The sequence below is a fragment of the Hemitrygon akajei genome, chromosome 15, assembly GCF_048418815.1.
Source record: "Hemitrygon akajei chromosome 15, sHemAka1.3, whole genome shotgun sequence".
In the NCBI taxonomy this organism is placed as follows: Eukaryota; Metazoa; Chordata; class Chondrichthyes; order Myliobatiformes; family Dasyatidae; genus Hemitrygon; species Hemitrygon akajei.
This window is the reverse complement of record NC_133138.1, coordinates 24,146,213-24,161,993: the sequence shown is the minus strand read 5'-3', so window position 1 is coordinate 24,161,993 and position 15,781 is coordinate 24,146,213. Positions and strand designations below refer to the sequence as shown.

At 45.8% G+C, this 15,781-nt stretch overlaps 1 protein-coding gene across 3 annotated transcripts in view; it reads left to right on the top strand.

Annotated features, from left to right (window-relative positions):
* Nucleotides 1-15,781, top strand: part of hmgxb3 (HMG box domain containing 3) — a 103,381-nt gene that overhangs the window by 49,485 nt on the left and 38,115 nt on the right. For all 3 annotated transcript variants that reach the window (XM_073067299.1, XM_073067297.1, XM_073067298.1), the window contains exon 15: nt 11,244-11,371. In XM_073067299.1, the coding sequence (XP_072923400.1) occupies nt 11,244-11,371 (128 nt within the window). The remainder of the gene's footprint in view (nt 1-11,243; nt 11,372-15,781) is intronic.

Below are 15,781 nucleotides of genomic sequence, written 5' to 3'. Positions count from 1 at the left end.
TCAGACATTCCCCCTGGGTGCAGCCCAGTTGCCAGCCCCTCACCTCGGCTCCATCACGCTGTCCGGCAACGGCTTCACCAGGGTCCTGGCGGATTTCCCATCGGTTCTGGCACCACAGTTCACGGCAGCCATGCCCCGGCACGGTGTACAGCACCACATCCTGACCCAGGGACCACCCCTCCATGCCCGCGCTCGGCGGCTTCCCCCGGACAAGCTCCGACTGGCGAAGGAGGAGTTTACGCGGATGGAGGAATTGGGGATAATTCGGCGGTCCGACAGCCCCTGGGCCTCCCCCCTGCACATGGTGCCCAAGGCGACAGGGGGCTGGAGACCGTGCGGCGACTACCGCAGGCTGAACGAGGCTACAACACCGGACCGCTACCCTGTGCCGCACATTCAGGACTTTGCAGCCAACCTGCACGGCGCGCAGATCTTCTCCAAGGTAGACCTAATCCGCGGATACCATCAAATCCCGATGCATCCAGACGACATCCCCAAAACGGCTCTCATCACCCCGTTCGACCTTTTCGAGTTCCTCCGCATGCCGTTCGGCCTGAAGAATGCCGCACAGACGTTCCAGCGGTTGATGGACGCGGTGGGACGCGACCTGGACTTCGCATTCATCTATTTGGACGACATCCTCATAGCCAGCAGCAGTCGTCAGGAGCATCTGTCCCACCTCCGACAGCTCTTTGCCCAGCTGCGTGACTACGGTCTAACGATCAACCTGGCCAAATGCCAGTTCGGGCTCGACACCATTGACTTCCTGGGCCACAGGATTACTAAAGACGGGGCAACCCCTCTGCCCGCTAAGGTAGATGCGGTCCGTCATTTCCCCCGACCCACCACGGTCAAAGGCCTCCAGGAATTCATAGGTATGGTCAATTTCTACCACCGCTTCCTCCCTTCAGCTGCCCAGATCATGCGCCCCCTGTTCGCCTTGCTGTCCGGTCCGGGCAAGGACATTACCTGGGACGAGGTGTCCGCTGCCGCTTTCATTCAAACGAAGGATGCCTTGGCGAATGCCACGATGCTAGTGCACCCCAGAATGGACGTCCCTACCGCCCTCACGGTGGACGCCTCTAACACGGCAGTTGGTGGGGTGCTGGAGCAGCTCATCGCGGGCCGCTGGCAACCCCTGGCGTTTTTCAGCAGACACCTGCGGCCACCCGAGCTCAAGTACAGTGCTTTCGACCGGGAACTGTTGGCGCTATACCTGGCAATCCGGCATTTCAGGTACTTCTTAGAAGGTAGGCCCTTCACCGCGTTCACGGACCACAAACCGCTTACCTTTACATTCACAAAGGTGTCCGATCCCTGGTCGTCCCGCCAGCAGCGCCATCTGTCCTACATCTCTGAATACACGACGGACGTCCGGCACGTCTCGGGTAAGGACAATGTCGTGGCGGATGCGCTCTCTCGCCCTAACATTCACGCCCTTTCCCAAGGGGTAGACTTTGAGGCACTGGCTGAGGCACAGTTGGCAGATGAGGAGATCCCGTGTTACAGAACCGCAGTCTCCGGTTTGCAGCTCCAGGACCTCCCCGTAGGCCCAGGTGAGAGGACCCTACTCTGTGACGTCGCCACCGGCCAGCCCCGTCCCGTCGTCCCGGAACCTTGGCGACGACGCGTGTTCGACTCCATTCATAACTTGGCCCACCCCTCCATCCGCACTACCGTCCAGATGGTCTCCAGCAGGTTCGTTTGGCACGGACTCCGCAAGCAGGTCAGTGACTGGGCCAGAACGTGCCTGCACTGCCAGACGGCCAAGGTGCAGCGACACACCAAGGCCCCGCCGCAGCAGTTCCACCCCACCCACCGGCGTTTCGACCACATTCATGTGGATATCGTGGGCCCCCTGCCTGTGTCACGCGGGGCGCGGCACCTCCTGACTATTGTGGACAGGTTCACAAGATGGCCAGAGGCGGTCCCGCTCACCGACACCACCTCCGAATCTTGCGCCCGGGCGCTGATCGCCACCTGGGTGTCCCGCTTTGGTGTCCCGGCCCACATTACCTCCGACAGAGGCGCCCAGTTCACCTCCAGCCTCTGGTCAGCGATGGCCAACCTGTTGGGGACTCAGCTGCACCACACCACTGCCTACCACCCACAGTCGAACGGACTGGTGGAGTGTTTCCACCGCCACCTGAAGTCGGCTCTCATGGCCCGCCTGCGCGGAGCTAACTGGGCGGACGAGCTTCCCTGGGTCCTGCTCGGCGTCCGCACGGCGCCCAAAGACGATCTGCACGCTTCGTCGGCCGAGTTGGTGTACGGCGCGCCCCTGGTCGTTCCCGGGGAGTTCATACCAGCCCCAAGGGGGCGAGAGGAAGAACCCGCAGCGGTCCTGGGCAGACTACGCGAGAGACTCGGTGCCCTGGCCCCCGTGCCCACTTCGCAGCATGGGCAGCACCCGACCTGCGTACCCAAAGATCTGCAGAACTGTAAGTTTGTGTTTGTACGCCGGGGCGGGCATCGGCCGCCGCTGCAACGGCCCTACGAGGGGCCGTTCACGGTGCTCAGGAACGACGGGTCCACGTTCGTGCTGGACGTTGGGGGGAGAGAGGAGGTTTTCACGGTGGACTGACTCAAACCGGCCCACGTGGACTTGGCGCAACCGGTTGAGTTTCCGGCACCGCGGCGCAGAGGCCGACCTCCCAAACAGGGCCCGGCCCAGACTGTGGACATTGGGGGGTGTACCGCCGGTTCTGGGGGGGGGTTATGTGGCGACCCAATTACTAGCACACTCGAACCGGCTGACAATTAGCCAGAGCCAGAGACAAAGGTACATAGCCTCAGGTAGTTTCAGTTACGTGCCTCTCCAAGTATCGAGTGGGGGGAGACAGGCTTTTAAGCAAGACTGTGTTTGTGAAATAAAATTATTCCGTGGTTGCAGTTTACCGACTCCGTGTCGTAATTTCAGCGCTGCGCGTAGCACGCCGCTACAAATCTTCTGAAAATTGATAAAGCCAGGCTTTCAAAAAATTACCCTTTTTATTAATTTGGAATCCATAACAACTGTATTAGTTGATTGGAAGGGGTTTGTGAATGTGCAAAATCAGCCTTTCTCCCCCGCCCCCCCAACATTGAAGACTTGGTTGTTGGGTGTAAGAACTTGCAAAATAGTCATCATGTGCCATTACTTTTATATTTAATTGTGATCTGTCTGAATAATGTTGACAGAATCCTGTGTCAACTCAGCCAACATGTCCTTGCAGTAAAGCAGAGGAAGAGGAGAATGAGATGCTGAATAGGGGAAGAATATCGAACCAAATGTTTCCAGGTTTTGTTATGTTCTTGTTCTTGTTTTGTTTGGCTGAAGCACATATTCAATCCTAGGGAAGAGAGCCCAAAGGTATATTTATTCCAAGATTACATGATGAAGAAAAGTATACCAACCAGAGTGTTATTTTTAGCAGGAGGGCCAGCTGGTTCCACTCATACTCCATCACATCTTCTATCCCTTTCCTCACAGATGGTCACTGGTGGGAAGTGTTTCCTCACCACCCACCAGCATTATCATCCTTTCCAAAATTACCCTATTGAAAGCAGTAGGGGTTGTGACTTTTGCCAGCCTGGATGGCAATGTGAGTAGCTGGATTCCATTCCCAGCTTTTGAACTACCCTTGGGTAGAGATGGAGGTTAGCCCACAAGCATTTCTGTGGTGAATAACGTGCAGTTACTGCAATGTTTGGATAGTTCATTTGTGGTAAATTGTTCCTTTTAACAACAAAGTGGATAGACAGCAAGAATAGAAATAAGTGGGCTTGCACAAGAAAGTCAGTATTAAGTTATTAAGCTATTATGAATTCTTTTAAATACTATCAGGGCTGTAGTGATGCCTTAACTCAGGTAAGCATTGAGGCCTGGAATACCTGTAGCATATATCTTGAGGCACTGGGGAAAAATACCACCACACCATCACTCTAACTCCTCCAGATGTATTGGCAGGAAAATCAAATCAGTATCAGCGCCTTTTCCCCAGACCAGCAGAGAGACCTTGGTTGCACTCAGCTCGCTACTCGTGTTCACTTGCCTGATGCACGTTCCTGAAGCACCCTCTATTCTTAAACTTTGTCATGGGGCAAAATTACCAGGAGAAAACAGTTCAAGGATGTGCTCAAAGCTTTGTTAAAGAAATGTAATATCCCCACTGATTCTTGGGGACCTCTGGAACATGACTATTCAAAGTGGAAATAGAGCGTTCAAGTTACTGCAGTATTGAGAATCTCGACATCAGGAATGCACAATTCTGCAGATTGAGGTTAAGAATGTTGGAGAGCATAGAGTGAGAGGGGCAAAATTTTAAAGGGGCCTGAGAGACAACTTTTTTCAAGCAAAGGGTAGTGTGTATATGGCACAAGCTTCCAGAGGAAATGGTTGAAACACCTCTTTTAAGAAGCACTTACATAGTGTTGGGCTTGAAATTCTGCCCTGTATTCTTTTAGGAAGAGAGACAACCGACACCGGAATATAGCAACACGTGGCTTTATTGGCTGGAATCGTAACTGGTACAGCGAATCGACGGAATCGCTGGAGAAGGCGCGCTTTCTGGCCTCTCCTTACAATCTGCTCTTATTTATATCCCTTTTTCCCCCCACCACAATACCCCGTTACATATTAGGTAATATCAGGTACTCGTGTCCATCTATTGGCCCATAGCCAGATGCTCACGAGTTTCTTTTGTTTACTGTATCGCGTGACACTAATAGTATCGGTGTAGCGGGGTCCCCAGTTTCGCTCCCCCTCCCTCGCATTCCAGCTAACATGATGTGCGTTACGTGAGCCACTCCTGACCTGTAATGGCGGTCCCGAATTAACCCCAACACGAATTAACCCTGACACAAATTAACCCCACTACTAATTAAACCCAAATACTAATTAAACCCAAATACTAATTAACCCCAACACTCCCTCCCTTGGCCTCCCAAAGGCCACATCCCCACATCCCTTACAATCTTTTCCGCGGCTGCCGGGATCAGGCAGGGAGGTGAGTGTCCCCCAGCACTCTTTGGCGTGTCCTCCCTATTTGCACATCCTGATTTGTCCGACCTAGGGTCACAAAATATGGGTAGGGGTTCCCTAAACATTCGCAATTTTTACAAGTAGCATGCAACATTTCAGAAAACTTATTCAAAAACAACTCTCAATTTCCTCCTTGGTATGGCCCATTCCAGTCCGTGTTCTCCCATAGTGCGTCCGCTTTCGGGAGGGCCTCGGTCGCCCCTTCCACCGGGAACAAGGGTGCCTGGTACGCCGGTGGAGGTCCATCCTTTCCAGTCAAGGCTCGATCTATAGTTCGGACCACTAGGGTCCTGTATGAGGGTCCGCATTAAGGATGATATTCGCTCCGCACGCATCTCCTCCCCTTCCCGCTTCGGCCATCGGCGCCTTACCTAGGAGCATTACTCCTACCCATATCAGGGTTTTCCATGGCGTCATCTTCCTCGGCTTCCTCCTCCTCTATGTCGGAATCGGGATCAATCGGTCTTCCTTTCTTTGTCCTGGAGCAGTGCGAGAAATGGTGCCAGTTATTGTCCCCCTCCCTTCCTACCTTGAGTGTATTGTTTGAAATTTCTGTAACAGGGTACGGGCCATGCCATCGCTGCTCGCTCCAGGAGGAGCGCCCTGGCTGCCGCAGGTAGACCTCATCTCCTATTTTTAGCGGCAGCTCGGGGGGTGCGTCCTCAGGGTGGGCATTCCTGACTTGCTTAGCTATGAGCCTCACCATCTGGCCCAGGACTCTCATGTATTGGGTCATGTCCTGATTCATTGTCTCCCAGTTTTCCTCCCACCGTGGTGATGTGCGCGGTCCGGGCATGGAGCGCCCTGTCAGTATCTCGTGTGGTGTTAGAAAGGTTTCCCCATTCTTTTCTTGCCGCATGGACATCAGAGCCAGGGGGAGAGACTCCACCCAAGTGAGCTGGGTGCCTGCCATTACTTTTGCAATCTTGTCTTTTATGGTTCGATTTGCTCTTTCCACTAGGCCCTGGCTTTCCGGGTGGTAGACACTGCCGAACCGATGGGTTATCCCTAGAACACCCTCTACTCTGGCCAAGTGTTCGTTTTTAAAGTGGGTGCCATTGTCTGTACAGACTTTAGTGGGGACACCGTATCGGGGAATCAGTTCCTGGGTAAGGATGTTGACCACCGTCTCACCATCCTCCGCCCTCGTGGGGAAAGCTTCTACCCATCTCGAGAATCGGTCCACTATAACTAACAGGTATCGGTGGTTCTTGGGGGTCCTTAATCTTGCTCCCATGTCCGTGAAATCCATACAAATTTCCTGCCATGGTCCCGTGGGGTTGGGGAATTTGAGCATCGGATGGGGCAGTGGTTTCCGGGCATTGTGTTCATTACAGATTTTACATTCAGCTCTCAAATTTTCCATGTGCTCCTTCAATTTTGGAGCCCACCAGTGATTCTTTATAAGTTTTATTACCTTGGCTATCCCTATGTGGGTGGGCCCATGGATCTCCTTAAATAGTGACGGTAGTAATGCCCTGGGTGCTACTATCTCCCCTCCCTCGGACCGCCATATATGGTGGTCCGTATCTCCCACAGTGAAGTGTTGTCGAGTAGCTCCCTTGTTAATCCACCCCTGACGCTCTGCTGCCGATGCTGCCCCCTGTAACTCAACACGGTGGAGCATAGCATCCGCTTGGAGCAACGGAGCGACCTGTAAACCTCGGGATTCCGGCTGGACCGGCTCCGGGCGGGGCGAGCCAGGAGGCTCACAGTCTGAGGTGTCCCTCCCTGACCTCAGGGTGGGCATTTGAATTGCGGCTTTTGCCGCTCGGTCAGCTGCATCATTACCTCTAGCCTCGGGGGTGTTTGAGGAGCTGTGGCCTGCCACCTTTATCACTGCGACCTGAGTCGAAATGTTGGGCTTGAAATTCTGCCCTGTATTCTTTTAGGAAGAGAGACAACCGACACCGGAATATAGCAACACGTGGCTTTATTGGCTGGAATCGTAACTGGTACAGCGAATCGACGGAATCGCTGGAGAAGGCGCGCTTTCTGGCCTCTCCTTACAATCTGCTCTTATTTATATCCCTTTTTCCCCCCACCACAATACCCCGTTACATATTAGGTAATATCAGGTACTCGTGTCCATCTATTGGCCCATAGCCAGATGCTCACGAGTTTCTTTTGTTTACTGTATCGCGTGACACTAATAGTATCGGTGTAGCGGGGTCCCCAGTTTCGCTCCCCCTCCCTCGCATTCCAGCTAACATGATGTGCGTTACGTGAGCCACTCCTGACCTGTAATGGCGGTCCCGAATTAACCCCAACACGAATTAACCCTGACACAAATTAACCCCACTACTAATTAAACCCAAATACTAATTAAACCCAAATACTAATTAACCCCAACAATAGGTACATAGGGGAAGGGGAGTGCTGCAGGGATATGAGCTGAACGCTGGAAGATAGCCTACCACCGTACAAACTATCAACCATCAACCTGACAGTAGATACCTCGGAATCCATAGAACTACAGTTGAGCCAGTGTTGGAGTTGTAGAACAATACAGCATGAATACAGGCTCACAAGACCATCAGGTTCATACTGACAGTTGTCCATCCAGCTAGTCCCAATTTCCTGTGCTCAGTTTATATCCCTGCATGCTCCTGTATTCCATGCATCTATCCAAGTGCTTCTTAAATAATGCTATTGGGTGTATCACAACCACAAGATCACAAAACAAAGGAGCAGAAGTAGGCCATTCGGCCCATCGAGTCTGCTCCGCCACTCCACCATGAACTAAACTATTCTCCCGTCTAGATAGATAGATAGATAGATACTTTATTCATCCCCATGGGGAAATTCAACTTTTTTTCCAATGTCCCATACACTTGTTGTAGCAAAACTAATTACATACAATACTTAACTCAGTAAAAAATATGATATGCATCTAAATCACTATCTCAAAAAGCATTAATAATAGCTTTTAAAAAGTTCTTAAGTCCTGGCGGTTGAATTGTAAAGCCTAATGGCATTGGGGAGTATTGACCTCTTCATCCTGTCTGAGGAGCATTGCATCGATAGTAACCTGTAGCTGAAACTACTTCTCTGTCTCTGGATGGTGCTATGTAGAGGATGTTCAGAGTTTTCCATAATTGACCGTAGCCTACTCAGCGCCCTTCGCTCAGCTACCGATGTTAAACTCTCCAGTACTTTGCCCACGACAGAGCCCGCCTTCCTTACCAGCTTATTAAGACGTGAGGCGTCCCTCTTCTTAATGCTTCCTCCCCAACACGCCACCACGAAGAAGAGGGCGCTCTCCACAACTGACCTATAGAACATCTTCAGCATCTCACTACAGACAACTAGACAGTTCCAATTTCCAGCTTTTTTCCCATATCCCTTGATACCCTGACTAATTAGATACCTGTCAATCTCCTCCTTAAAAACCGTCAATGATTGGGCCTCCACAGCTGTATGTGGCAACGAATTCCATAAATCCACGACCCTCTGGCTGAAAACGTTTCTCCTCATCTCTTCTAAATGGGTACCCTCTAATTCTAAGACTGTGACCTCTTGTCCTGGACTCACCCACCAAGGAAAACAGCCTTTCCACAACTACTCTGTCCAACCCTTTCAACATTCAAAATGTTTCTATGAGATCCCCTCTCATTCTTCTATACTCTAATGAATACAATCCAAGAGCTGACAAACGCTCCTCATATGTTAGTCCCTGCATTCCAGGAATCATCCTCGTGAATCTTCTCTGAACTCTCTCCAACATTAGCACATCCTTTCTAAGATAGAGGGCCCAAAACTGCACACAGTATTCCAAATGGGATCTCACCAGTGCCCCATAGAGCCTCATCAACACCCCCTTACTCTTATACACTATTCCTCTTGGAATGAATGCCAACATAGCATTCGCTTTCCTTACTGCCAGTCCAACCTGGTGGTTAACCTTTAGGGTATCCTGCACTAGGACCCCCAAGTCCCTTTGCACTTCTGATTTTTGAATGTTCTCCCCATCTAGATAATAATCTGCCCGATTGTTTCTTCTTCCAAAATGTACATCCGTACATTTCTCAACTTTGTATCTCATCTGCCATTTCTTTGCCCACTCTCCTAAACTGACCAAGTCTCTCTGCAACCTTTCCGTTTCTTCAACACTTCCTGCTCCTCCACCGATCTTGGTGTCATCCGCAAACTTAGCAACAAAACCATTTAATCCATAATCTAAATCATCGATATACAGTGTAAAAAGAAGAGGCCCCAACACCGACCCCTGCGGAACACCACTTGTAACCAGCAACCAACCAGAATAGGATCCCTGTATTCCCACTCTTTGCTTTCTGCCTATCAGCCAATGCTCCACCCATTCCAATATCCTTCTTGTAATTCCACGGGCCCTCATCTTATTAAGCAGCCTCTCATGCGGCACCTTATCAAAGGCCTTTTGAAAATCCAAATACACAACATTCACAGCCTCTCCCTTGTCAATCTTATTCAAGATTACCTCAAAAAATTCCAATAGGTTGGTGAGGCAGGATCTTCCCTTCATGAAACTATTTTGTCATGCACCTCAAGGTAATTCATAACCTCATCCTTGAGGATCGACTCCAGTAATTTTCCAACTACCGATGTCAGACTAATACGTCTAATTTTTTTTTTTGCTGCCTCCCCCTTCTTAAACAACGGAACTACATTTGCGACCTTCCAGTCCTCCGGAACCACGGCAGAGTCTACTGATTCCTGGAAGATTATTTCCAATGCCTCCACAATCTCCAATGCCACCTCCTTCAGAACCCGTGGATGCACTTCATCTGGTCCGGGAGACTTATCTATCCTTAGTCCATTTAGCTTCTCAAGCACTTTCTCTCTAGTAATCTTGACTGTACCTAATTCTATTCCCTGAGACCTCTGGCTATCAGGTATATTGCTAATGTCTTCCACTGTGAAGCAAATCCTCTGGCAGCTTGTTCATATTTTCACTGCTTGAAAAATGTTTCTCTGGTCCTTTTTTTTTCAGATCTTACCCTTCTTTACCTAAACTTCTGCGTTCTAATATTATTAATCTCAATCCTGAAGGATGTCCTAAGAAATGTTGATACGAGTAAAGTTAATTCTGTTTTCAAGTTAACTTGTATAAAACACAAAATTAATGATATATTTTAACCTTACTCAGTTGGAAAGCAAGATACTAACTCCCAATTTGTTCTGTATTCATTTGTGTAAATGCCAGTAGATGGCAGTATGCTTTTTATTTACTTCAGCACGAAAGCATGAGGGTATTAAAGTTCATTTCTCTACTTCATTTGCAGCTCCGTGGTCTGTCTGGATGTCTACCATGTTGTATAAGTATATGCACTTTTGCTGAACTCAGTCCAGTAAAGGAGTATTTTGCTGAGTATTTTTGGACTCTGTCCACAGTACTCCTTTTGGAAATGCAGCTGCTAGTTTGTGCTGCAATTTTTAGTTAACTGTACTCTGTATCTAATACAATTCTTGAAGAATGTTTAAAAGTAACTAGGAGCTTAATGATAGGGCAAATAATTGTTTGCCAAACACACAACATAATGGTCCAATTGTCACTGACTTGTAAAATCCATACTGCTCTCCCTCAATCTCCACCTTTTGAAATTTTGATTTATTGCTGTTTTTTCATTCCTGTACTCTAAGCAAGTGCTTGGAATAGATGAGCAGGAATGCTCTGAGTTTTAATTTTTTTTTCAAAAATCCTGCTTTTCTTCCCCAAAATATAGTCCAGTGGTATGTAAGAGGGAAGATGGACAGAAAGCAAATAATGTTCAAATCTCTGTGCACCTGGGATGTGAGTTAGAGGAGCAAGAGCTGCAAGCTCTGGCACAGTTTATTACATGATATGTCAAGCTGAAAATCAATGTCAATTCATTAAATACAGTAAATCTTATACGACCACTTAAGCTTTGATTTGTTTGCACAGTGCATCATAGTGTCAGTTCTACTTTGTTAAGAGTTTTGAAGTTAAATAACGTAATTCTGTGCCACTGATATTGAAGCTTTAGTTTAAATAAAGCAGTCTTGATTTGCCTTATTAATTGTGCTATATGGGGGTGATGAGAGAACGAGAAGTAGTGAATTCTCAACATACCATTTTAATAGAATATACTCAATTCTGATAGGTTGTTGATCATTCACATGCCATGGGCTTCAATATTATTGCAGGTTTACAAAAACGTATTTGTAATGAAGCTCCAAAAATTTCTGAAGCTTTTTTTTTCTCGTTTTTTTCTTATAGTTCATTAGCTGGCCCTGAGGAATGCTGGCTGCTAACAGAAAGCCAGTTCCAGGTGGTTATCGTTCAGACAAAAATCTGCATGAATCCTCACTGCCTTGCTCTTCATAACTTCACTGACATCAGCTCAGGTAAGAGATTTACCTACCTTTGAGTTTGTGTATCTGTTCCCATACAATCACTCAAGTCAGTTCTGGAATTTCTTTAGATAATATTCTCTGTGAGATTCTGGAAATAATTTTATATTGTATGAAACAGGCATAATTTACATTTTAATGATGATTGCTGCACATGATTGCTCATTTGTAGCAGTTCTGCTTTGCTATAATTTGCTCATATATGCTCTGTTGCATGCCACTTGACAAAATTGGATTTATAAACTGCATGCTGTTCTATTTTATTAAATTTTGACTTGAAATAATTGCTGTTTTTTAATTGCAAAATTTACCCTAATCATGAGGCCTAATGTCAGAATTAATCCTATCCTACATAATTTTCTTCTGGAAAATTATACAATAACCATGAAAGGATAAGATCAGTAGATGAGACTTTTGTTTTCTCACTGGTGTATGGGAACATTCATACAGTGGAGTCATTTATTGTTCTGATCAATAGCTAGACGATAAAGCTGATTCTAGCATGAAAATAAAGTGAAAAATAAAAAAAAATACCTTTCCATTAATATGTAGCAATCTCCCTCAATATCACAAAAACAAAAGAGCTGATTGTGGACTACAGGAGAAATGGAGATGGGCTAACCCCTATTGACATCAATGGATCTGGGATTGAGAGGATGAACAGCTTTAAGTTCCTCAGCATAAAGATCATCGAGGATTTCACGTGGTCTGTACATATCGGCTGTGGCAAAAAAGTCACAACAGTGCTTCTTTCACCTCAGGCAGTTGAAGAAGTTTGGTATGGGCCCCCCAAATCCTATGTACATTCGAGAGCATCCTGACTGGCTGCATCACTGCTTGGTATGGGAGCTGTACTTCCCTCAATCACAGGATTCTGTAGACAATGGTGCAGACAGTCCAGCATATCTGTAGATGTGAACTTCCCACTATTCAGGACATTTACAAAGACAGATGTATAAAAAGAGCCAGAAGGATCATTGGGGACCTGAGTCACCCCAATCACAAACTGTTCCAGCTGTTACCAGCCAGGAAATGGTAGCGCAGCATAAAAGCCAGGACCAACAGGCTCTGGGACAGCTTCTTCCATCAGGCCATCAGACTGATTAACTCACGCTAACGCAACTGTATTTCTACGTTATATTGGCTGTCCTGTTGTACATACTATTTATTACAAATTGCTATGATTTGTACATTGCACATTCAGACAGAGATGTAAAGATTTTTACTCATCTATATGAAGGATGTAAGTAATAAAGACAATTCAATGAGTCATTTCTAATGACAATGTCTTAATAAATATTAGTAATGTTATTTGATTATTTAATGTCAATGTTGGGTTTTTAATCTCTAGGATTTCTATTCTGGTTTCAAAAGCATTCAGTGATAGTTAAAATTTAACTTCAATTTAATTATAAGCAAATCACTGAAAGAGTAATTAACGAGAGTTGTAATGCAGAATATAATATCACTGCATTGCCATGCCTATTAACTTTTCCCTTTTTGGGTGTAGTTTAATTTGAAGTTAGTCATGAGCATATGTATAAAGAGTAACAGCACATTTCTATTGATTTCTCAGGATTTTTTGGGTAGAAGTGAATGTTAAACTGTAACCACTATTTTTCATGATGTTAGTCATCTGGCACAAATGAGAGTTCTGCACTAGAATTGAAGGTGTCATCTTAAATGGTGGCTTGTATTAAGGCTATTGTTTGTTGAACTAATTTTACACCAAAATGTGGAATTCCAGCCCAAGCCCAGTAGGTCAGGGTGGATGAATATTCCAGTAAATTATCACTGTTCGGGTTATATCATGTCAACTCCCAGTTTAGTATTTCATCCAAGTCAGCATGATTTGCTTAATATCACTGCCTGCACATCATGATTGACATTGCAATGTTTATAGCAATGGTTATGCCTGAAAAACAGAACAGCTCTTGAGTCAGGTTTGTATAGATTATAGAGTAGTCAGGTTCAAGTTGTGTTTTAATTCTGTACAAATCAGGCCTCTGGTTTAAACTACATCTTTATTGCCTCTTGTTTTTATTTTTCTAAATGTCTCTATTTATTTTCCTGTCTACATTTTTCCCTTTGGTTCCTTTCTATCACTCCTCTTTTTGTTTTGAAGTGTTGTCACAGGTCAATCTGTTCCATACCTTACAATATTTAATATTAATGCACTTCAGTTTGTTATTTATATGTGACTCTTCTGCACATTTTATCCTTGCCTTCATAAGTTATCGTGTGTTTTGTGGTTTACACCCTGCTTCGAAGAAACATCTCGTATATATAATATGGTTATATCTGCTATACACATGTGTATATAGTTAAATGACAAACTTCACTTGACACTTGATTTCAGACCTGTTAGTTTGATTTTAAAGTACAATATTGAAAGAGTTTCTTCCATACATTAAATTTGTGTCTGAGTTCATCTTTCATAGATTATACTTGATAAAGGAGTGAGGAAACAAGCGGAATGAGTACAGTGCAGGCATATTGATTATCTACGCACCTCAAGTCTCTCTTTGCTTGTATGTACGTTTTAATGAAATTTTCTGTGAGTGTCAAAACTAGGAGGGGCAAAGAACAAAGGTTTTTTAAATTTATTTTTATTTTGAAAGCTGAATTGGCATAACTTGTCTTAGATCTGTGAATACTGGTTTGCTTAGTGGTCCTAGAGCCAAGCATAAAAGACTTGCTGATGCGACCCTTTTACAAACCAAAAATCGGGAATACAGCAGGGAAATAAAGTTCATGCTCACCATCAACCACCCCACCCCGTTTATACCAATACTACATGCATCTTATTTTCTGTTCTCTATACCATCTCATCAGCTGCCCTACAGTCTACCATTTACTTGCACAGTAGGGGCAATTTACTGTGGCCAACTAATCTACCAAGCCTATAGTACTTTGGGATATAGTAGAAAGCCCATGCAATCAATGGAAGAACCTGCACATTCAACACAGTACCCAAAATCAGGATCAAATCTGGACTCTGGCACTGCAATGCGGAGGATCTACTAGCTGTGCCACTGCGTGAGCTGAATTTCCACTTTAAGATCAGGGCTTCTGACCTTTTCATATTTACATTTCAGGTTTCTATTTTAATACTTAACAAAGATAGGATTTGGCTCCTTGTGCTTATTCCACCACACAAAGGGAGCATGACTGATCTTTAATCTTATCTACACTATATACGTTCCTTGATTCCTTTGTTATCTAAACATATGTGGATATCGTTTTTAAATACACTCAGCAGTTTGAGCACCTTGGGATAGATTATTGTTGTTATGTAAACTTGTCACACTTTAAATGCATTGCTAATGCTGTATTTCTCAATGGAGGGTATAATTGTAGAGTAACAATTGGCAAGGTTGTTTTGATAGGCATGGTACAACTTTAGTTCATACTGTACAAGCTGAACTTTACTACGGCTGAGAGTGACCCGGGGGGGGGGGGGGGGGGGATAGCTCCAAATTTAATCCTTTTTTCATTCCTGAGCTACCACATCCAAAAGAAACTCAAAGTTAACACTTTCTGATTAAAATACCTTGGTGGTACATGAAAAGCTTAAAGGTTTGTTCGGGCTTATTTCAGATGACCCCAGAACATTTTCTGAAATTAAGATGGTTGCTAGTGGGCTTTGTCCCAAGTCCATAGTGGTAACCTTGTGCTTTCAGCAGTCTTTTAATCGTGCTGAACAATGTATTGAGATGTTTGTGTCTACAGTGCGGCCTTCCCATTTATTTTCCATCATAAACTTTTATATCTAGATTTACAGTGGAAATTGCTGACGTAATTACCCTATTACAGCACCACCCCAACTGTGGGCAGAAGGAAGGTGTTTTTTAGTTACAGCACAGTTATCTTCTGCCTGTTATGCTGCTGGCATTTAGGGCAGCAATGAAGGTCATCCATCTCTGGACGTGTTCTGGGTTTCCTTTATCATGTCAGCAGCTTCCTCTTGTTTTCACTACTGTCAGTCATGCAAGTCCCACATGGAGACTCAGGGATACTGTTGCCCTGAGATGTAGAAGGGTTCTTCATTGCTGTCTCCTTAATAATTTTGTTTTACCAGTCAGGGTTGTTAGTCCTGAGCTGAACCCCATTTCTGGAGGACCAGTGGACCACTCCTTGTTTGGCCTCTACCCTTTGAACTGTTTGGCATGGGTGACCCTACCAAGAACCTAATCATAAAGCCCTGACTCCATCCAACATAGCTCTCTGGGTTATTGAGGCACGCATGCCTTCAAACAAGATTGTGGTCCTCTTGGAGGACAGTAACTTTAGGTAGGCAACTTTCATGCCAAATTTGGATATGTGAAGGTTTATTCATAACTTAAAAGTGATTTTGGAGTACATGATTTTACATTTTTCTGTGAGCTAATGAATTAACTCAAA